Genomic DNA, 23,705 nt, shown 5'->3' with positions numbered 1-23,705 from the left:
CGGGGCAGAAAGTGCTCGCACCTTCTGGGTTAGTTCCCAGTTAGGAGACTGGCTTCCCTCAGGAGCTGCTTTGGTCTGAGCAGTTTCATGACCTCTTCCAGCCCGCACAGACCAGCCATACGACAGGGAGAGGCAGTCCTGCCACCCCTCTTGCCTTCCCTCCATTTTTAACTTTTTCCAGCACCCTTGTCGTCCCTCCCTAGTGCTGGCTCAGGGGGTCGTCCAGCTGCAGAGGGCACTGGTCTGTGCCCAAACTAGCCGGGTTTTTGGCTAGTTAAAGCCATTTCACAGTGCCGCCACACAAACACAGCAAACTCTTGTCTGTAGTGCTAGCTTGTGCTGGCTGAAAAGGTTCATGAAGCTACGGTCCGAGGCTTCCCTGAACTATACTCTGGAAGTGACTGCCTCTCCCTGTTAAGTATTTAAGAAGTTTGGGCTCCTGGCTTTGGCTGGTCATGTTGACTGCCTAACATGGCTTGCTTGGGCAGCTGTTTTACTGAGGATGGCTTTGTAGAGGAGACAGGAAAGATCAGATGGCTCAGACAAACTGATGTAGGTAATGATTGAGTAAAGGGTCAAGAAACTAATGTCTCTGGCTGGTTGTGTTTGATTTGACCGGTGAGCTGGAGCATGGCACTGTCCGAGCAGCTCCAGCGGACGTGTTTCTGTAACATGCCAGCTGCTTACGTGGGAGGCTGATTTTGCTTGCTGCTTGAGGGGAAAATGGCCTTCCGACATCTTGGGCAACTGGCTTGCTAGGATATTCCATTCAGAAACGTATGCTTGGTGGCTTGAAAAAGAGCTTCCTACTGACGTTGCAATGCTAACCTCTTGAAGCATCGCTGCAGATGTCGGTAGCAGCATCAGCAGAAAAGCCAAAGGTCCTGCTGGCTGCCATGTCACCTCGGAGTCAGATTCAAGGCAGGATGCTGTGCGTGTATTTCTCTTGGTGGCTCTGCTGTGTCTGGATGAATATTGTATTTTGCTTTAGGGGGGCTGCCATTTCCCTCTCCTAAGAATCGTGGCAGTGTGTCTGTCTGCTGAACTCCTGTACTCATCTTTTCTAACAGCAAGTCAGCGGTCTGATTCGCAGTTGTACTAATGCTATATTGCATATTTAAGGGATAAGGGTCTCCAGCTTCAGGCATCCTAGGCCCAAAATTTCAGTCTGTGCCAGATATACCTGATGAGAAATGACTGTGACTCCTCCCCATATTCCAAAAGCAAAATGCCCCACCTTTCCCTATTGACTCTAGGAGTCCTGCACTTGTCAGTTGTGCTAAGAATTTAAAACCATCAGCTATTACCTCCAGTACCTGTAAAAGTACAGTGTTTAGGGTAATAGGCTCTTTACCAAACGCAAGCAGGGCAGAGGCGCAGGGTCTCAGCGGTGTTTAGTTCTCCAAGTACCACTGGACCCAGTGAAACTGAGGCACTTGGACACCTTTGCAGTGTTAGCTTGCACTCCCTACCCCCAAGTGAAAATGAAATCTTACTGCTGAAAAATTCCTTGTACCTGAGAACCTGAGGGAGTGAGGGGTCTTAAATATCCCACAGTACTTCCCTCCAGTAAATGTTATGGTCTGTCCCATTATTTGTACTGTTCTGTCCTGTCACTCCCCTACCTGCCAGGAGCCCAACAAACCTCAACACAGAATGAGCTGACATTCTGCAGAAATTCCCCTGCCCGTTCTCTGGCAAGTGCAGTCTTTGCAGCAGAGGGCATGGCTGAACTGTCTGAAGGCTGCTGTATCACATCGCCTCATCAGACGAGCTTCCGTGCGCTGGTTAGAGGTGCATGATCCATGACAGGGAACAAGTTTCCAGCTACCTCTGTGAGACCTCTAAGCAGTGGGTGGCAGGCAGGGATGCCAGAGCCTTGCAGCAACCTTCCTGCACAGCTCACCAGAGTGAACCATTTCCTTTCACATGAGCCTGAATGGCATGAACTGGAATTTTGCCCAAGGGCCTGAAGTCTCCCCTGTGACCCCTCCTCCTCACTACATACCACACTGGAGTGAATACATTTTGACTGTGGCTTGCCAAACTCTTCCGTACTGGAAATGCTCCTTGCATGTCTGCAGACAGATGCTGTGCTGTCAGCTCCAAAACCCGTGTGTTTGCTTGCCTCCTGCCTTCCTCCTTATCACCTTCCCTAAAACACAAAACAGGTTGAAAGGCATCGCAATCTGCCAGACCATTATATGTGAGAAAACAGCCTTTCCCTCTTTTTACAGAATCTGATGAATGTAATTAAGTACATGAATGTAACAAGGCATCCCCCCAGGTAAAGGAGCATACAGTTGCCATTGGTTCGAGAGCAGTAGCTGACACTTATGGGCTGTTGGATTTACACTGACACTAGGCAATGGTGTTTGGAATTACAGCAGTGCAGAAGCTCACCCTTTTTTTTCACCCCGTTGCCAAAGACTGTTAAACCCTAGACTTGAAGTGGATTTTGTTCCCCCAAAACTGATTAGGTCAGCTCCCTGCGCTGCTTTTAGGTGCAGTTCTTTCTAGTGCAGTCACGTACCTAATCAGCACTTGTGAAGTAAGGGTAATCCTCTCCGTAGACTTTTAAAGCAGACACAACTGGCTGTGCTCCATGCCAACCTCTTGGTGCTGACTAGCGGTCCAGATTAAGAGATGTACAACTTACGGATAGTTCAAAGCTGCCAGCATCCACTTCCAGGGAACTAGGGAAGGGGAGGCTCCAGGTTATACAAGGGCAAGGGGCAGTGAATGTAGGGATGCAATAATCCCTGGCTCTGCCAAAGAACGGGAGGCAGTTTTCCCACCAGCCTGTTGCCCTGCATGTGTCTTGGAAGGAAATACCAGGATCTGCAGCACAACCTTATCACATTTACACATTAAGGTGCTTTCCCATGCAGTTCCCTCTCTCTGTGATCAGAAATACAAGAAAAGTGAAAGGATGCAAGTGAAAGTGCTGTTGTGATAAGATTACTCTGGCTGAGCCTCTTAAGTGCGTTTTCAGCAGCACCAGGTATTTTCCAGCTCAGAAGACGAAACATTAACATTGCCCTCATCAGTATCACTCCAGACAGCGCTGTGTTGAGCTTCATTAAGCCCTAAGCTTTCCTGTCTGCCATAAATCACAGTAGCTACGTCACAGGAGTCCTCCAGCAGGAGCAGTAGCAGCTTGCAGGGGAGATTTAGCTGTGCTGAGCGAGCCGTGAAGCATTTGCTGCTGACAAGAAGAAAAGCCACCCAAGCTGTGATGAGTCAGTGAGGCAGATGGCAGATGTCATGGGTGGAGGGTAGCGGTGGAGCTCAGGGGGAAGGAAGAAGGAAGTGAAAGTGGAGAGTGCTTCCAAGCTGCGTATTCTCCGCAGGGTTGGGCGGACACCTGCATTTTCTGACAGCACTTTGGAAGGGTCCAGGTGCATTAAGCTACCACAGTAAGGGTTATCATTTGTGGATGCAGAATTACCAGCTGACAGGGGAGATGGTTTTTGTCATCTCGTGGCTTCATAGTTTTTGCCATTGTGTCCTAGTGCAATGACATGGTACTAGCCCAAGAGACTTTCGTGAGCTGCTGCCCTTGAAGTTTGATGCCAGTCTAGAAGTTAACACGAGCTCAGTGCTGCATTCTGGGTTTCAGAAACACTAGGTTTTTGTCAGATTCTGGAATATCTTAGCATGTCCACTTTCCAGTTAGGGGAGAGAAGCAGCTTCAATAATATATAAGGGGAATGAACAAATGTCCTTTGACCTAAGCACAAATTGGAGGTCTTGAGCTTATGTGAGAGACACTCAACTTCAGCTTGGTTCGGAAGTTAGGGTTAGACAGTGTTGACATCCGACCGTGTAATAGAAGTAGTGTTGGCTTGTTTTCCAGAGCACAAATCCTCAAGTGAGCTGTATTACAAAGGCATCACAGATGGAATGCTGTTCATGGGTGGCATTTATCTGGTGAGCCATTGTTTAAGAGATGTAGGACCAAATCATATAGCCAGACAGGAATAAAAGTAATTTAAGCATCTCCTGCCAAACAAAGGATGCTTGAATTCTGCCTGGCCCTCCTGCCCCTTAGGTTACTACACTCAGCTGCTAGAAGCTGCAATGAAAGAGAAGTAAACTGTAGGAGTATGAAATCAGGGAAAAATGTACAGTGTGCTGTCATTGCTGAGTTTTATTTTGTTATTTGAGCAGCTGCAGTGGTATTTACATGCTCTTTCCAAACCTCCGTCAGGCACACCCTGCCGTCAGCTTGGATAGACATGCCATGGAACAAGTAGGCACCCAGGTCTTGGAAAACTCTTTGCAAGTCTGCAGCAGGACAGGTAGTTGAAGAGAAGAAGTTGAAGTTGAAGAGGTCAGGACAGACTGCCAAAGCCACTGCAGTCCTAACAGTGGCACGTATGCGAAGGGGCTTATCGGCAGAATGGGTGTCTGACAGGAAGGCCGACATAAAGATTATGGCTGACCACCTTCTGCAGGCCAGGGTGGGGGGTCACTTTTGTTCCCCAGCAGATGCTCAGAGGTAGCCAACAGAAGCACTTCTGGGCAGCCCCGTAGCCGATCGGCCAGCCCCGCCGTCCTGGCTGTAGCTGCCTCCTCCTCTCACAGACAACTGCAGTGGCCCCATTTTGGGCGACTGCTGATGGGGCAGGATTCTCAAGACTGGATAAAAGGATCAGGCTGTGATTCCCAGGCCACCAGACAACCAACCCTCATTTAAAGGCAACGTAAACCAGTCCCTGGACTGTTTCTGGGGATGTCGATGAGAACAAGGCCTCTGCGCTGGCCGTGGGGGAGATGAGCGTAGAGATGTGTCTCATCCAGCTCATGACCGCTGTGGCTGGGGTAGGGAATTGGCAGAGCTGGAGCAGGGAGAGCTGCCTTCGTCCACATGTCAGGCAGCTGCAGAGGAAGCTCCACACCCTCCGTCTCGTCAGCTGGGGCCAGTTGTTGCAGGAGAATGACTGATTTGCTCAGTGATCTTGATCTCATCTCGGGCTGTGTCTCTCAGTGCACTAATAGACCTTAATGGCCCTGGCCAGCTTCACCTGGGGCCTCCACCCACACCCTGCACCCATGGGCTGGGCACTCCATTTAAGGTCCACCCAGGGCCTTCAGTCTTGGTTTGAGCTGTGCTGTAGGGGCACAGGTCTCCAGCTCAGTTACAGCTGTACCCAGCTACGGACCTTGGTGCTCCCAACTTAGAGACTGATTTTTCTAGCTTGATGATGGACCTGCCTTGTCATCATGGATCTGCTTGGCAATCTCTGGGCCTGACCCATGGACTAACTTCCCAGCCTGGCCTCAGACGTGCTTTGTGACCACAAACTTACCCTATGATTTGGGCTCTTGGTTGAATTTGGCCACCTTCTCTGGACCTGCCCTGCTTTCCTGGTGTGGTGGGGTGGAGCCTTGGCTGGTGAGGTCCCTGCCAGCTGCATTATCCCCCCTCAGCTCCTGGTCCAATGGCCTCTGCTGCTCCCTGACAAATTCCTACCACAAACGCTGTTGCCTGCCTTTAATCTCTACACAAGCACTATTCCTATGTGCGGCTGTGATGTCCTACTTCTGAACCTCATGCATGTAAGTGTTGAGAGAAGCAGTCCATGGCCAGGCAATCTCACTTCTTTTTAGCTTCTGCTTTGCTTTGGAGCCTGGTGGGATCTCCTCTTCTCTTATAATTTCTGCAGGGAGTCATGTGGGAGTGCTGTAGTAGTGGTATCCCTTTGGATCTGTGATATTTCATGTCTTGATTTTAGGCTTGCGGTTCCAGGAATAACATCCTGGGCCACTGAACTCGCTTTCATTTCTTGGGGGCATGAAATTCCTAAGCCTCCTGTCAAACCCAGGTTTGGATTTATCCTGTTGCTTCAGAAGCGCACGCTGGGAAAGTGAAATGTAGGATCTGGCCTTTTGCTGCTGCTGAGCGAGAGCTGTTTTAACTCCCTTCTTCCATGCTGACCCTCCTCAGGCACAGATGTGTGTGAGTCATAGGCTGGACTTCCCATGTCTTGGTGGAAGCTAAGAGAGAGGGTGGGGTGGTATTTGGTCTGGAAAATCTTAAAACAAATGATTTGTTCCAAGTATGTCTGGGAAAGGAGAAAAAGCCAAGGGATGATTTTATATTTGAAACTCTAGCTTTTGAAACTCTATTTATTTTGTGTTGAAAATTGAATGGAGGACCCACTTGAAAATATTCCCCTGGTGATCTTGCCTGGCAAAATTAATGAAGCAGCAATGAAAGTAATGCTGTTATCATAGGATGCTTCTCAGCGGAGATGCTGCTGGCAGGAAAGGCAAATTCATTACCTGGTATCCCCTCACAAACCACTCGGCAATCCCTGCCCCAGACTTGCACGGTATGGATCGGGGCAGGCTGGAGGGATGGGTACCATCACGGTGGCGTAGGGCTCGGTGCATGAATAGCAGGAACAAGGGAGAGGAGTATTGATAGAGCAGGAAATGGATGTATATGGCCCATCTTCCTCGTGTGGGCAGTTCTCCTGTTCTGATACAGATACATTGAAATTAAAATTCCACCTAGAAGTGTCCCTGTACCACGGACACAGGAATACTGCTTCTGTGATCGCCATGAGTTCAATTCCCTCTCAGTAAACAGCTCCAGTAAGGAGCAGTTTTATGAAGTCTGATTTTTAGACCTGGACCGAGTCCTTAGTTAATTCTTCTTTCTAGCCAGCCTGAGAACAAGCACATGCCATGGCAGAAGAGCATTGCACATAGGCCTGGAAGCGCCCTGCTCGGAGGCTGCCTGCCTGTTATAGGCAGAGATCTTCTGCGAATGCTTCACTTGTGCTGTTCAAAGCATCTGTCCTTTTTCCAGCCCGACACTGGTGTGCAGAGCCTTTCTGAACACCACAGGAGGGCAAGGGCAGTGTCTTACTTCCAGGGTGATCTGCCTGGCCTGGGACTTGCTCAGTTTGTCCTTTGTACTGAGTGCTCAGTGGATTTTTGCTTCTTTCTTTCGATGCAGTACCCTAGGGCACCAGCTAGGAGCTGTTTTTTCCAGGCAGGAATGGTAAGGTGGATGTAGGTGCTCCACACTGGCACTGCCTAGCATGGTATCTGCTTGTCATCACACAACAGGGAACTGCCTGCGTTTTCGTGAAGCCCTTCAATCGCATCAGTTCCCATCTACATTGTGGCTTTGTGTAGCCCGGATTTGCTATTTATCAAGCTGAGGAAGACCTGTTCCTTAGCTGTGTGGTTTGATTTTTATGGACCCTGGAATCCATTCTTCCCTGGAATGTCCCAGGGTACTCGTCTGCAGTCCTGAGTACGACATAACAGTGTCCCTTCCTTTCCCTGATCCTAAGCAAATGTGTCATCCTGGCAGAAACCAATGGTGGAAACTTTCCAGATGTAGGTGCAGGTGGGAACCAGATGGCTTTCTTGCTGCTTGTCTATCCTTGCATGGTATCATGAGTGGAGAGAAGTATTGTCAATGCCCAAACATCACTTGGGGAAGCTGCTCGATGGGAAGAGTTGCAGGCCGATGCCTCTTGGAGCGCTGTTGGAGAGAGCGAATGGATGCCAAGAGCAGTAAATAATTTACATTGGTAAAAACACAAAGCTGGGTGGTCTTGGGGTTTTCTTTCTTTCCCCCTTGCTTTGCATCTGTTCGTATTTAGAGGCTGTTCGTGGCTGTTTATACTCAGCTAGTCCTGGCATGTTTCTTGCTTTGTCCTTGGCTGCAGCAATACACATAATGAATGTGTTTAAGGCTCTGCAGCCAAGGCTGCTGCTTCTACACAGAGTGCTTTGCATTCTGTTTGGAGCCGTACACCTGTATAGTGTCAAAAGCATGACTTGCTTCTCTCCTAGTGGGAGATGTTAGCTAGGGAGGGCAGCTGCGTCTGTGTGAGCCTGTTGGCGCTGGAAGGAAGGGTCGGGAATGAACCAGAGTGGTTTTGCTAGTAGATGACTACGGGGCATGAGAAGGTTAAAGCTTGTGACCACGTCAGAGCGTGTGTCACATGTCAGATGTCTGCAGTGCCTGCCAAGGTCTTAGCATTGTGGACAGAGTACTGCTCAGGCTGGGAATGCGGATCATGCTCCAGTGGGGGAGGTGGTTTTAGTTTTGTTCTTGTACCTCACTATCCTCTATTTTGAATTGGCAATTTATTAAATCGATCTTCCCCAAGTCAAGTCTGTTTTGCCTGTGATGGTAACTGGTGAGTGATCTCCCTGTGCTTATCTCAACCCATGAACTTTTTCATCTTATTTTCTCCCCTTGTCTTGCTAAGGAGGGGTGGTGAGAGAGTGGCTTCACTGGCACCTGGCAGCCAGACAAGGTTAACCCACCGCCTCCTCACAAAAAGCTGCTGCTTTGGGCAACGCCAGCTCTTTTGCACTGTAAATGGTCTGATATGACTGTTCCTGCCTCTTGGAAAAAGCCAGGAGACCCAGCGGTGCTCACCACTTCTGGGTCTTACCTGAGCTGTGAAGTGAAGCAGAGAAGGTGGCTAGAAAAGGAGAGGAGGGATGGTGGGTGGGGTGTCAAGGGAACCTGCCCAAAAACCTCCCACTGGAAATCCAAGCTTGCCACAAAGAGGAGGGGGAAAAAAAAGCAAACTGGAAAAAGCTGTTTGTTTTAATCCAAAGGACTTCGTGCAGTCTGCTTGCTGAGAGAAGGTGCCTTGATGAAGTCCTGTGTCAGCCTCACGCTCCCTGGTTGAGAACAGTCCCTCACGCTCTGGGCTCAGGCGGCCTCCCCCGAAAGGGCTTTGGTCGTTTCAAGAGAGAAAACAAGGCCAAATGCTGGATTGGGAAATGCTGCTCCTGGTGACTGCATCCTCAGGAAGACAGAAGGAGTTACCATTGTGCGTTCCAGGACCTCTCTAGGTTCAATTGTCTGCTCAGGACGCAGCGTTACGTTGGAGCAAATGAGCCGGGGTTACTCATGCCGAAGAGCTGTAGTGATGCCAGACCCCAGCACTGTGGCGTTTCAGGGTATCGTTAAGTTTTGGGCCGGAGCCCAGGCCTCGTGTTCCTGGTGGTGGAATGAAATGGGGTCTCTGTCCGTTCTTTGTGGGCCGCTCGCGTTAGCTGCAGCATGGCCAAGGGCTTTCCGCTGTAACCCTGCGATGATGTGTACTTCCTGCTGCAGTTGCTATGTGGTCTGGATCCTCTGCCCGTCTGGTCCCAATTAGCCAAAAATGCTGTGTCATCCCAATGCATGTCCGAAATATGGAGTTATTTGTAGTCATGCCCGTCAGAGATGGGTGGGAGGGAGCTGAGCAGACACCACTTTCACATCTAGCAGAGGGTATGGAGAGAACGTCTCTTAAAGGAAGATGGGGAGGGCTGGAGATGAGATGGGCGGAGGGTGTAGACTAATGGGCTTGGGACCATTTGTTTGTGAGGGAAAGACAGCAGAGTAAAACTTAACAGACTTGGAGGAACTAAGGCTCTTTATACTGTATGCTTGGATCTCTCACCCGTGTTCATCAGCGTGTGGCTGGCTGTGATCTACCTTCAGCGATTGTTCCCGTCTCCTTGCCTAAGTGCTGTAGTGTTGAGGTGATGGTGCCCTCCTCTGGCAAAATGAGAAATTCGAGGCTCCGAAGAGAGTTCGAAGTGGGGACTATGAAGGCCACTGCCCCTACAAACACTCCTCTTATGAAGATATGCTGGTGCCATAGATCTCGGGGATATTCAGAGCCCTGGCACAGGCTGTGGAACCTGCAGTGCAGGAATTCTGCACTTCTAAGGGAGTGCTGCAGCTACAGAAAAAAGTTATTATCCATTATGACAGCCATCAAGTAATGGACACCACTAAGTCCTGCAGTAATGCTGAGTCCCTCATACTGAAGGTCCTAGACAGCATTCATGGATTTTCTGACTCCTCAGTGTTTCCATGCTGCAAAAATATTTTATATTCTTTTCCCTCTCTTTTCTTTCAGATCCTGTTTGACCAGGCTCAGAGGTCAGTCCGGCAGCAGCTGCACAATTTTGTGAAAGAGTGAGTACTTGTCTTATCAGTTTGGTCTTCAGCTTCTTGAACTTCCATTGCACCTGTCCTTTGTGCACTGGAAACAGAACTACAACCTCCACACAACTACTGAAGGCTCTGCTTGGAGCAGAAGGGACACTGAAGGGCAGAGGAAAGGATCTGGTTTGCGTGATGGCTGTTGCTGTCATCTTGCTGCACTATAATTTGGTTGCTCTGTTATCAGCCAGGTGTCCTCATGCTGTTCCCATCTCATAGTTAAAGCTGGACATGAGGCATACTTCCAGATCAGAGCATCATCCCGAAGTCTGGTAAAGTTCATCTGCAGAGCCCATCTTTGCTGCTTCTCACCGATTCTCTAGGCTAAATCTGCTTCACATGCCTGCAGAGGAGGGCCAGCTCTAACATCTTATGTTATCTTACGTTCAATGCAGAGTTTCATTAGTGGTTTAAACCAGTGCGTGCTAGCAGAAGGGAGGAACTTTGCTGCCAAATGACTTTGGGGTCCAGCAGAGTCATTGTGTTCTCCCCACACAACATGCTTAGTCACTCAAAATTACAGCAGCCCTGCTTTTCTGGAGTAACCTGAGCATCTGTCTGGAAGATGAGTCTTACAGACAGGAGGGCCCTTCTTGTGTGGAAGGAGCAGCTAATCATCCCTGTGCCTTCAGCTTGGAACCTGACCGCTGGTCCAGAGTTCTTTGCTAATGGAAAGCAAGTTTGCAATAGCCTGGTGTGAGCAATGCAGAATATTGCATATTAAGGATGTTAACTCGTCCATGGCAGGCCTGAGGTACAGAAGAACTGGGCCCAAGAAGCTAATTGAATGGGGACAGTCTGTACCTTTGATCAAGTCTCTCAGCAGGCTGTCCCTGCCATTGCTGCATTAACATCTTTCCTCCGAGTGCCTCTCTTCCCCAGGGCAGGTACCTGGTGCAGCACGGGATCCCAAATCAGCTGAATGTAGGTCAGAGAGGGAGCTGAGGCCCTCAGCTAAGCAGGAGCTGGTTGCCATGGGGACTGGTAATTGACTGTGAATCCCTCAGCAGCTCTGTGGTCTGATGGAGGAGGGGGTCCCCACCTCATTCCTCATCCCCATCTTCTTGCCTAGCACTCACCCTACCCCTGCTTTCTCTATAATAATTTCTCTGATGAGCTCAGATTTAATCTGCTTAAGGCTGGCAGTCGGAAGGGGGAATTTCACCTTCATTTTGGGTCTGTCATCCTTTCAGCATCTTTGCAACTTACTCTTTTTTGCATTTCTACTGCTCAGCCTCTGTGCTTGCAGGCCCTGGTGTTTTGATCTTTGCAGTGCTCCTGCCCTTGGCTGGAAAATAATTTCTGTGCTTGGGACCATTTTAAATAATGCACCTAGGGCCAATCTGCAACTTCCTGGCTGACGATGGGACCAAAGGAACAATGGCAGCTGTGCCCTTGCATGGTGATCCAGACATATGAGAGGGCAATGTTTACCCTCTAACCTGCCTTCCCTGTCCCCAAGCCCTGAAGGTCTTGGCCTGGTTTATTTATGTGGTACACACAGGAGAGGTCAGCTTGCCCTGCCCATGCTGTCAGTAGCCACATGCTCTGTGACTGCCTTAGCGTGTTACCAAGCCACAGACCTTGCTGAGTAGGAGGGTTTTATTAGCTAAGTCTTGAGGCTGCAGTCATGCTGCTGTAGCCTGGCTTAGAGCTAGCTGAGAATTTCCAGCAGTATCACACGCCTCTGAACTCCTGCTCCTTTCCACTGGGGATATGCACAGATGAGAGAGCCATTCTCTCCAAAGCTGGATCAAAAGCTGTGTAAAATCCCCACAGCCCTTTGCTGCAAGAGACCCAAAAACGCAAAAAGTGACCCTGTTATTTTCCTGTGAATGGAGCTAGATGGCCATGTAACTCAGCAGCCTGGAGCATTGAGGGCAATGTGAAGAAGCAAAAACCACCAGAACAGTATTCCAATCACCTCTATTTTCATTTATCCTTACTGGATCTGCCCATGGTAGACTCTCTTGGCCGGAGGCTGATCCATATGTAAGTATACGCAACTTCAAACAGTTTGCCACAGGGTAGAGTTCAGCATTTACCGTCTGACTGTCATGTTCAACTCAGGCTCTTTGTCTTCCCTAGGGCAAAGAATAAGTGGATGCTACTTATTTACTAGCAGTTTTTAACTACTTTAAGTTGTAACAATTTATAATTGAGGTAAACAGAGCTCCCTGGACAGAAAATAAGTGTGTGTGTGTTACAGCTGCTGTAAATCAGCACTGCTGCTTTCAGCTCCTGAGGAACCAGGGCCACTTGTAAGAGCTGATCTTCAGGAATTGCTGTCCTTGCTTCTTTGTGGTCATGCAACTCAAGTCCTGCCTGAATGGTACCTGCTATTTAACTAAAAACACAACTAAACTCGAAAAACCCTGCCTGTTTCTGTGCCTTTACAGCCTCCCCCCTGCCCCTGCAAAACAGACCCCTGATCCCATGTGAGGTCTCTAGGCATAAATAAAACTTCAAAAGTTCATACTGTGGATTGTGTATTTCCAAATGCAAATGTTAATAAACGTGCTTATTATAAAAGGGAAAAAGAATACTCAAATGTCTGGATTTTACAGTCAGAGAAGACAGAATCAGCTAGAGATGCACACGAACGGCCTGCCTGCCCTAGTCAAATGCCCTGTCCTGAATTTGAAAAGTAGCTGGTTTTATTCTTTTCACAAAGTTAAATATGAAGCATGTGTTTTCACAGGTAGTTTCTGAAGTGTTCTGCTCACCACTGATTCTGAGGGCAATTGTGGACTATCTTTAGGGCTGGATGCCATCCTTGGAGAATTCCCTTAAGGCTTTGAAGGCAGTATGTAGGGTCAATATCTTTCCTTGCCAACTGTCTGTAAAGAAAGACTGTCTGGAGTTAATCTGGAGTCAGTCCAGCTGGACTGGTGCAGCTTAGTGGGGTGGGTTAGGATCCCAAAGGCATCTGGAGCAGGATCTCTTGAGTGATCATAGCGTACCTGGTTACACCTCTCCCTGCTTGCTGGTGTCAGCAATATTGTGGCTGCTTTGTAACAACAATTCTCACCATCTCATCTTCTTTGGGTTCCAGTGATGTCCGGAAGTTCAAGGAAACCAAGAAGCAGTTTGACAAGGTGCGAGAGGACATGGAGATTTCACTGGTGAAGAATGCCCAGGCACCTCGGCACAAGCCCCATGAAGTGGAGGAGGCAACAGGCACCTTGACCATAACCAGAAAGTGTTTCCGGCATCTGGCCCTAGACTACGTGTTGCAGGTTTGTGTCTGTGCCCCCAGCTCTGACTGGATTTCCCAGTACAGAACAAGACATCACATACAAATTGGTAAATAATCTACCGTAGGGAATAAAGAAGATGAGGGATGAGAGCGGGCAAGTAGGGTCTTACAACGGGGTTCAAAAGGGTACTGGATTACTAATCCATTGGACATTTTGCCCTCTGTCCCCTGAGGCAGGGAGTCCTTAGGAATGGTGTGTGGTAGAGCATGAAACCACCAAGGTTTGCTCCAGTTCCAGGCACGGGTGTAGTTGTACCGCTATGAACCCACGTATGGCTTAGCAAAGCGCTGTACTGCAGTAGGTGCCAGGGTGCTCTGAGCTGCCTTTTGGCGTAATCCAGCCTGTCTGTAGGAAAGCGTAGGCTGTGCTGGGATGAGAGGAACTTCACTGGTGGGGCTGTGAGTTCTGTAGCTGATCACAACTGCTTGAAATTGTCCCAGGATGTTGGTATAAGTGGTGTAAGAGAGGGGAGGCTCTTCCCCCAAGTTGTAACTGCTTTGATCTTTATAACCCTCCAGAGAGTCTGGCAAAACAGTTTCATGAAACTACTGAAAGTGAGGGACCGAACACAACGCTGTCCAGTGTTGTCTGCAAATCATTGTCTGCTCCTACACGTAGAATGTATCCTTAAGGGCAAACGTCTGGATCTGCGTGCACGTGTGAACGCCCATGTGTGCTTCTAAGCAAACTGCTGCTGCGTTTATAAATGAGTTATTAACAGGCTGGAACCGATTGTCTGTCATGGTAACACGTTATTCATGACCCTGACAGCTGAAGCACCGTTGAAACCTTCTGCTACGTTTGACAGTTTCCTCAGTGCTAATTGCAGCACTTGTAGGGCTTCCCGGCGTAGCTCACGGGGTCTGTGGGCAAGCTATTATGTAACTATGTGCTATTCATTTTTTACTTTTGAAATTATATTCTCCTGGGTCAGTTCTCAGCCTCTTACATCTATTTTCTTTATTATTTTTAAATGTCAGGGATATTTTTCACTTCCACATCCTTGGCCCAGTATCAGAGAAATGAACTAGGTCTCACAGAAGTTTGCCTTTGTCCCCAGTTAAAGGAGATTTGCGATAGTTTTATCTTCATTTCCAAGAGATGCTGATGGTTGTAGTCTTGCCGGTAGAGTGATGAACATTAGAAACAGATACTACCTTTCTTGTTCTTCCTACATACCTCATAGTCCTGGGTTATTCCAGTATTCCTGTTCTTCCTTTCAGGGTAAAGATTGCTGTTCACTCCAGAACATGCTGTAACTGCAATTGCATGGAGTAGGGTCGAGCGCTCATTTTCCCAGTGGCATAGGACAATACTGGAGAGAGAGAAAGAATCAGGGCATAGCACCTTGCTGCATTGTGCCCGAGGTTTTATGGTAGGGATTTTAGGTGGGACTTTCCTGATCAAAGATGCAGGCGGTGAACCGTGAGGTGTCAAAGATGAGTTTCTACAACCACTCTGCTAAGCACCTGCTGGAAGACTCAAGGAATGGCCAGGCTCTCCTATCCTCACAGTAAATGCTCCGAACTGGTTCTTTTACAGTAGCAGGGTGCGTTTCCAAAACAATGCTATCTTGCTGTTGCAAGAGGTACTGCAGTTCTTCCCTGGCCAGGGAAGAGGAAGGCCTCTTCTTCCAGCCCAGGAGCCCAAGCACATCAGGGCTGGCACAGGAAATCCTGAGCTACTGCTGCCTCTGTGTGGAAGGGATGTGACGGCCTCTGGGGCAGTCAGCCATGCACGTTTCTCCAAGAAAAAGGGGTGTGCAAAGGGTATGCACCCTGAGAACATAGGCCCCTCGCAGGTACCACAATTTACTGGCTGGCTTCACTGTGATTACTGAGAAAACCCAGAACACTACACTGGTACCTCTCAGCCTGCTAAGAGGAATCAAAGCAGTGACCTGATAGATTAAACATCTCCTCCACGTGGTACCAAATCGCACGCCGGGGCCACTGTTTGTTGTCAGCCTATGTACAGACATAGCAGTGACCTTAATCAGTAGCAGCACAGGTCAGAAAATGCATCTATGCTGTTTCCCTTTTTATTCCTCCTGGAACTCACCAGAACTGTCTTTTCAGAAACTAACTTTCTGGAACTGTCCTTGAACAGCTGGTGGTTTGCTGCTAAGGGTATTGCAGCAAGTTGTTCATAGTTAGATCTCCATGCCACAGTGTTTAATGCTGCTGATGCTGAGTCTTATCTTGATTCCTTCACAGATCAACGTCCTGCAGGCCAAGAAGAAGTTTGAAATACTGGATGCGGTAAGGGCTCTCTGTGTTTTCTGTGGCTGCTCTCAGTGACTCAATGAAAGGCAGCCCTCTCCATTTCAGGTTGCATGGGTCGACATACTGACTCCTCGGTCTGCCCTGGAGATACTGTCTGGGACTGCTCTGGGGGCTGCAGGTATGCTAACGAGGGGAGAATGAAGGACCAGCCAGATGCTCCACAGGCCAGAACTGGAGGGGACTCTCAGGGGTGAAGGACACTGCTTTTCCTGCTTTGTGCTCACAACAGGGGTTGCCTGACACTGTGGAAGGAATTGTGAGAGGAAGAAAGGAGAAGAGGGAGAGGCATCTAATGGATAGATTGCTTTGGGAAGGGAAAGGGTTAGACCTTGAAGAGACTTGTTTGTGGGTAATAAGGGATAAGGACTTTTCACACTCACTTCGTCCCAGAACCTGTTCTGACCTTGCTGTTGTTTCCCTCCCCAGATGCTGTCCTTCATGCATGCCCAGTACACCTTTTTCCAGCAGGGCTACAGTCTTCTCCATGAACTGGATCCCTACATGAAGAAACTAGCCACAGAGGTGAGGGGACAGGGAATGTGGTTGACTCAATCTGCCTGTTTGTACTCCTTCACCCTGAAAGGACATCCTCTCTCCTGTTCAGCTGCCATACTTGGTAATCAGGGGGTGGTCAGAGCATCGTGCTTGTTGGATGTTCAATAAGCCATGCTGCGCGATGGGGTGGCAGCCAAGAGCTATGGTTACTTTGTGCACACCCAAACACAGCCCTTTTCCCCTCTTGTGGGGACTTCTCCTGTTAGGTGGGGCTGGTGTAATCCCAGAGCAGGGAAGCAGAGATGGACAGTGGCTCATAAACCCCCTTCCTAACTTTTATACCCGGTGTTCTCCTCCCTGCCTTTAGCTGGACCAGCTGGTGATTGATTCTGCGGTGGAGAAGAGGGAGATGGAGCACAAGCATGCGCTGATACAGCAGAGGGTGAGTCCCGAGGCTGCAGCTTGGTGCAAGCAGCACTTCTCTCCATCAGTGCGGTTGTCTGGATCACGCAGCGGCAGCTGCCATCTGATGAGGGGCCTTGCTGGGTTAGTCCTTCGCAGCCCAGGGCAGCAGCAGCAGAAATTGCTGAGATGAGAGTAATAACCTTGTGGACGCTGGGAGGTCTAGCTAGGAGGCAGGCCTGATCAAGTACAGGACATTCGCCTCCTGACACATCTGAGTACACCGGGGAGAGGGACACAGGGAGGGCTCCGTGCGTCAGGGCAGCTGGGTTGTTTTCCCAGCTCTGCCTCTGAGCAAGCGTTCCTTCTATGCTTTGTCTTCCTCTTTGCTGCTGAGGACGTGGGAAGATTTAAAGCTTCGTGTTCTGTAAATGGCTCTGAGACAGAGGAGTGGATGTAGTTGGTTGTAATTGCCTGTGAAAACAACTTGACTGCGTAGGAGAGCTGCTTTTGGGGCGAGATTAGAACGCTTTTCTCCCACCATTCTCATTCTCTCTCTGTGTCTCTCATTTTGTTTCTCCCCTAGTCTCTCATCCTTCCTCTGGCTGAGCGAGCTAGCTTTTGTCTGGCAGGCCCTATGATCTCCAGCTACTGCAGGATTAGCATGTCCCTTCTGACACTTCTCCCTGCCTCTCGCTGCCTTGCCCCATGGTGAGGCAGCCCAGCCCGACCAGATGGCCAGGGTCCCTGTTAAATCATCCAGCAGACGAATGAATCCGCACTCCTTTGGTACCCATAGACGGGACTTGCTGCAGGGTCTTTTTCTCATTCACAGAGTGCTCACATTGTACTGAAGTGATGTTAATGGGTCATGGGGGAGAGCAAGCAGGACCCTGTACGGGTATTGAGAGGAGTGTGCTGCCGTGAACTTCTTTCATGCCAGTCTGCTCCAAACTGCAGTTCAGATGATTCTTGCTTAGCTCCTGTGACATGACATGGCTACAGCCTTGAGCAGCACAACTTTGGAAAGGTCCATGGGGACCCAAGCGATAGAGCTGCCATGGCTGAGCAAGCTGCTGTTTTCAGCTAAGCTATGGTAACCCACTCTGTGTGCACTCTCACCTGCTGTAATTGGGAGTAACCACTGTGAACTGGCAAGATAATAGGATTTATTATCAAACAGGTCTGAGCCTTCAGTAGGGAGGTATCTTTGGTTAACGTAGGCTCTGATTTTCCAGACCATTCATCTGGGAATGATTCCAAATCCGAGGCTTGTAGCAACATCAACTAATTTTTTTTTTTTTTTTTTTTTTTCCTTCTCTTCTTCATGGATTGCTGACCTGCCCCTGCAGACCCTCCTGCAAGTGAGTACCCACATGTATTTCCTCCTTCTGGCATCTTCATTGCTCAGAATTAGCACTGTGCTGCTCTGGATATTTAGTCCTGCCTTTGAAAGCAAACCAAAGAAACCTTGCCATAGCATTATTGCTGTAACTTGAACGCTGGAGGTGTGATTTGAAAGCCCACTTTCTAAGTGAGTTTGGTTCCATCCTCATCAAAGTTGTTTTCAGTCCTGTGCTAAAATAAGATTTTGGTTCCCTCTACTCTGTATGGTGGTCAGTCTTGACTCGGAGTTCGGTGTTGCAGTGGCAGCAGTACTTGGCTGGCACTCAATGCATGTTTGGTACCCAGGAGCCTTTGTTGAGGACCATGGGTGTGGTGGGAGGTGAATTGGCTGCACAGGCTCATAACAGAGGGTGTTGGTGGACTTTGAACACACACGCACACACCCCCCCCTCACGCTCTGTGGGCACAGTAAGAGGGGATTTCAGAGAGCCCTGGGAAATAGCTGTTCATGAACCAAGCCCTGAGTAGGAATCACTAAGGACTCCAAATCTGGCAGGCACTTAGGTGGATCAATACTTCTCAACAGGAGGAATCTAAGTGGCCGTTGTTTTCTTTCTAATGCTCTCTCTCAAAAATGTCACAACCCATGAAATGGAAACGTAACCAGATTTGAAAGCTAATGACAGACATTCCCTGTGAATTGGCCTGTGCATATGCTCCCTTTGGTTAAGTGGTCTGAGGGAGGGGTAAATCCATTTGTGAACTCTCAGTTCCCCTGGGACTCTGCTGGAGTGATGACTTCATTCAAGGGAACATGGAAAATCTCTCTAGCACGCTGCATTTCATTTAAATCTCTTTACGTGGCTTTGCAGACTGGACTAGCAGGGAATGAAGCGGAGGTCAGGTTCCAAGAGGGAGAACGAGCAATTACTCTTCATCAGGATACATATGCATAGAGCTGTGGCTCTCAGTGTGCATAAGCTTGTAAGAGAGCTGAACATCCCTACTGCAATTTAGGATTTAAAGCTTCCTGCCTGGAAATGTTATGACACTGCTTTTCAGCTACTCTGAGTCAGTGCTGCTCCTCCTTTTGCAATGGAGCATGGCACTCTGCATCTGGTGAGCATCTCGCCGTCTCCAAAGGGAGCACAGCACGTATTTGAATATATGTCTTCATGCTGAGCCCAGAATACCCTCTGGCCTCTTGAAAAATTTGGAGATTTAGTTGCGCTTAACTAGAGAAGAGTGGCAGAAGTATCCTTTTTTCCTCAACACAGTGTCTTCCCAAACAGCCTGCTAAGGCATGACAGAAAGGGAGGGAATCCAGTTTAAATAATACATTTTGAAGTGTTATTGGGGTGAGGGAGCTGCGCGGGTTCTGAAGATAGGGCTCTGCTCATTGAATTGTCTTTGGGTGTCTTTGTGAGGTGTGGAGGGCAGCCTTCTAAGAGCTAAGGTCATAAGGAAGTGGTCTGTGGCATTTTGTTTCATGATTGTTTTAGTTAGAATAAATTTGGTAGGGGAGAAAAACTCAGCACAAATCTTGGCTATTTTCGTTGATACTGGAGTTCAGGTGCCTTTTTCCTATGCCACCCTTTCCCCATCTTCCCTCACAGAACATCTACCACCTTTGGGGCAGACTCCTAGGGCAGCTATCATTTCAAGCTCTCATTTTAACCGCTGCCCTCTTTGCCTTCCCAGCTCCAAAACTTTAAAGAGCTCCATTTGCAGCTTCACACTTCATAGGAAAATAATGGTCCCTTACACAGAAAGGCTTCCAATAAAATCAGCAAGAGGAAAGGAAGAGTCTCAATTTTTCTGGGCTACAATAAATATTTGAGTTATCCTCCTGTCGTGCAAAGAGAGAGGAGAGCTTCAGCATGAAGGCCGGGGGTGCCTTTCTTCTGACTGCGTGGGATGCGTGTGTGCAAGGACTGCGGTACTGAACACATTTCTGCAACGGCTCAGGAGATAGTCTTGTAGCTTCCCACGTTTCTCTTGTGTGTTGAACTAAACTGTCTTAAACCACTCGCGTAATGAGTTTGCATGGCTTTGTGTGTGCTCAGTTGCTTCAGATAGATGCACAAAGACATGCAGGGCCTGGTGTAGGTTGGACCACTTAAGAGAAAAATTTTGGAGAACTTAACACTGGAACGCACAGGCCTAGGAATTTTTTCCAATGGGAAAAGGGGAGAGAAATGGTAAGGTTTAAACCAGTCCTCTCTCACAGATGAATCTTTCCTGAATCCTTCCGCTGCACCAAAACTGACAGGCCAGTCTCTGAAAGCGGGAGAACACCGAGCTGCGTAAAAGCTCCTTTGCAGCCTCCTACCTATTCCCCGGTCCGGAGGAGTGCGGGAAGCGATCGTGCTTCTGTTGCCTGTTTGCAGGGGAAGGGAGGATGGGGTGCCAAGGCAGAGTGCTCTGCCTCATTCAGTCAGCTGGTAGCTAGCAAACGGGGGGCCGTACGGCACTTCACCCTGATTTCTGTGGCTGCAGCGGAGCAGGGGTGGAATTGCTGGCCAAAGGGTGGCTCTGCTCCAGGAGCTGGGGGAAGCCGACCCTGCCAAAGGCAACAAGCTGGCTCCGTTAAGGTCAGGGCGGGCATTCGGTGAGCATCTTCCTGTCAACTTTGCTGTGTGTCGCCTGGCTTCTCCCACTCCCCTCTGTGCCGCCGTGCCAGCTGTATGGTAATGAGCCCTTGCTCTAAGCTGATTGACTGTGAATGGAGGCAGCGGGAGGGGGAGGCAGGTGGTCCCCAGAGGCCAGCAGACTTCCTTCGCCTTGTGCCCCTTGCTTTGACAGGAGCCAAGGGCAGAGCTTATAGCTTCCCAAAAAGGAGTAGGAGGGGTAAAGGAGAAGGGGCTGAAAAAGAAATCCCTCCTTCCCTGCCAGCCCACGGTGCTTGGCAGAGATGCTGCTCTAGAGAGCGAAGAGAAAGAGGACACGCAGAGCTGCTCCCTGCTCCTAGGCGAGAGCAGCAAAACCTTCCCTCGCAGCCGGCGTCATGAAGATTTTCGGCAGGCTTGAATACCTCCTGGTAAGGAGACTCCTGCAGGGTTGGATTGACTTGGGGAGAAAGTTTAGAGGGCGCTTTTCCCCGGGGGAGCAAGGATTGTGCCTGTAGGACCTTGCTTGCTGATGTGACCCAAAAGCAAGTACAGCTTTATTACTGCAGGAGAGCAAATGTGTTCGGTTCTGTTTCTGGGATGGAAAAGCTCTGGGGCAGGGCACGGATCTCTGTGCATCATCTGCTGGCAAGCTGCAGAGCAGGGAGATCATTTGGCATTAGGAAATTCAAGAAACAAAAGGTCTGTAAATGGGATTTGGCCGGAATGAAAGCAAGCTGTCTGCACAGAAGGGGAATGAAGGGGAGCCCTCCTCCAAATTCCATCTGCCTCTGAGGGTCTTGGATTGTACACAGTATATACACAGAGGTAAAAATAGCCAGATAGAGAAAAGCTTGAAATATATTCAGGCACCAGAAGAGAACAGAACGTGCATGCACCAGTGTTTGTGTGGAAGGGGCGTGTGTGCCTCTTTAGGGAATGTGAATATTTCTCTGAATTATGTTCTCTTTAGAACTGAATAGCCAAACTAGTCACATACAGCTTTTAACTCACCTCCAGGAGAAGTTCTTTTCAATGCATGGATGTATACATAATGTTGTTAGAGTGTACATAATGTTGTTAAATACTGAGCATTATTGGTTGCTTAAGTAAAAAGGGCACTTTTGGATAAAGCCTTTGTCTTCTATGAGGGAAAGCATGTCTCGCATGTGTTGTCACTTGTCCTAAATGGTATTGATTGAAAATAAAATAACATGGAGGTTTGGTAGTAAGATATGTTTCTCTGAATGTCTAAAAACACCTGGACTGAAATGATTCACTGGTCACGATTGCCTAGTTTTGATAGGTTTCCTATCAGTAGAGATCAAAACATTGTACAGAAAAGGACAGTATCGTTATTTCCACATTGAACTGATACAGTGAGGGAGTAATGCTAAGGCTTTTCAGGGAGGGCCACTGCCATAGTGATTGTGTTTTAAAGAATTTTAAGGAAGTCTTTGGTATTTTAGAGAAAGGTTCTGTCTGTTCTTAGCCAGGTGTTGCGCTCTTTGGGGTAGGAATGAACCTTTCCTGCTTCGGTGGGTATGCTCCCAGGCAGGGCTCCTTACTTAGAAGACACCCCCGCCTCACCCCCGCAAGGATTCCAGTCGGATGAGGGGCATCTTCACTCTTCATATTAAGGCTGTTCACTGAAGCCGGAGGTTTATTTAATTTCCTCAGCCATTTTCGCTGCATGAAAAGCTGGCTTCACAGGAGCAATTGCTTGTCTGGCCTCTGCAATGCAAGCGGTCTCTGTGCATGCTGTGTGGAGGTGGACAAGGGAGTTCTTAACTGAGTGGGCCATGAGGCAACCTTCAAATAGGGCTTTTTCTTTTTTTTTGTTAAATTTTCCTTTTTCTTCTTTTATGGGTCTGTTTGTGCCTGTGCCGGGTTTTTGCTTTCCATTTGCTGGTTTGAAAGTGTCCACGTTAATGTCCTTTTTCACGTCCCTATGGATGTCTCTTGGAATGTGTTACTTCATTGTTGCTTTAGCAGCATTCGGTGTGCTCCCATGGAAACCATTGTGATGTCATTTCTAAAAGAATATCAATTCCCAGGCAGCCTCGTGTGTAAACTCAGAGTGACAGGACTGAGAAGGGGAGGGGACAGTGAGACAAGATTGGTGTGATTTACTGAAAGTCGGTGAAGGAAAGGGAAGCAGATGATTGCAGAGATCTGGTTTCTTATTTTGGAAGACGTCCGATTTATTTTACCAATGTGTGATCCAACATGTCGCTGCTGTTGCTAATCATGATTGCATATGCAGTTGTAGCCAAAGCCATTCAGATCCCAATCCGAGGAAGCCTTTTCCGTGTCAAGCATTTTTTCATATTAGAGACAATGAGGTGCTAAATGCAGACTTAATAAATCAGTCCAAACTCATTTAGAGCAGACTTGCCTGCTCTGCGTACATTGCAATGATGGGAAGAATTCAGTAAAAGGTAGTTTATTAAAATCATGTGTTAAAATCTTGTGTATAGCAGGAAATAGAAAAAGAGGGGACAAGAGAAAGCATAGATGTGCGCTCTGTTACCCTGCTTTGTCAAGGGTAAGGTGAACCAAGAAAGTTACTTTGAATGTTGCAGAACGGGTGACATTCCTCCTCCACCAGCACCTCCCAGACATCGCGGCTTGGCCTGCGAGGTTGGAAGGGTTTTATTTGCTAGTTCTGTGTGGAGTCAGGCAGTCCACAGATGCACTGCGTCCCTTGTAAGAGTCAGAGAGACTTGCTGATGGCGTATTAATGATGTGCTTGGCAGGGGCTGTGTCCGTCAGCCAGGACCCTTTGACTTACTTCCTAGAACCAACAGGATCAAAATCTTTTTGTGTCAACAAATGGAACAGATACAGGGACACGTTAAGGGCAGGTCTGCCAGTTAAGGGGATTTATTGTCACACATCTGTGTGCATCCAGCTGTGGCCATACACTACCGTGATGTTTCAACACCATTGGCAAGATGATCTCCTTAGACAGTTTCTAAGCTAGCTTTGACCTGGAATCCAGTTTCAACAGATGTTCTTGTAACTCTTTTTCCAGATATTTGTCCTCTCTTTTCAATGGCTGCGGTAAGAAAGTTCCCTGTATGGGCTACAGCAAGATGATGTGCCTAGGAATCCATTGTTTCAGCCCATAGTTTAAGCTTGCTCTAGCGTGCTGGAAGTTTCACAGTTGCACTTGCCATGATTTTGCCTTTCAGCTACCCAAGCCATTTCTGTACATTTCCCTTTTGGCCTTTGCCTGGCAGTGAAAGGAAAAGTTATACTGATCAAGGGGATCATTTCTGGATTTTTTTTTTTTTTTTTCACCCTCCCCTTT

At 48.5% G+C, this 23,705-nt stretch overlaps 1 protein-coding gene across 1 annotated transcript in view; it reads left to right on the top strand.

The window, feature by feature from the left end:
* ACAP3 (ArfGAP with coiled-coil, ankyrin repeat and PH domains 3) overlaps positions 1–23,705 on the top strand; it is a 65,078-nt gene that overhangs the window by 18,048 nt on the left and 23,325 nt on the right. Inside the window, exons 9-14 of the mRNA XM_075721734.1 lie at positions 9,906–9,964; positions 13,047–13,230; positions 15,468–15,512; positions 15,963–16,058; positions 16,399–16,473; positions 17,786–17,797. Coding sequence (XP_075577849.1) covers positions 9,906–9,964; positions 13,047–13,230; positions 15,468–15,512; positions 15,963–16,058; positions 16,399–16,473; positions 17,786–17,797 — 471 coding nt within the window. The remainder of the gene's footprint in view (positions 1–9,905; positions 9,965–13,046; positions 13,231–15,467; positions 15,513–15,962; positions 16,059–16,398; positions 16,474–17,785; positions 17,798–23,705) is intronic.

The sequence above is a fragment of the Pelecanus crispus genome, chromosome 15, assembly GCF_030463565.1.
Source record: "Pelecanus crispus isolate bPelCri1 chromosome 15, bPelCri1.pri, whole genome shotgun sequence".
Taxonomy (NCBI): domain Eukaryota; kingdom Metazoa; phylum Chordata; class Aves; order Pelecaniformes; family Pelecanidae; genus Pelecanus; species Pelecanus crispus.
This window is presented reverse-complemented; position numbering and strand designations above follow the sequence as displayed.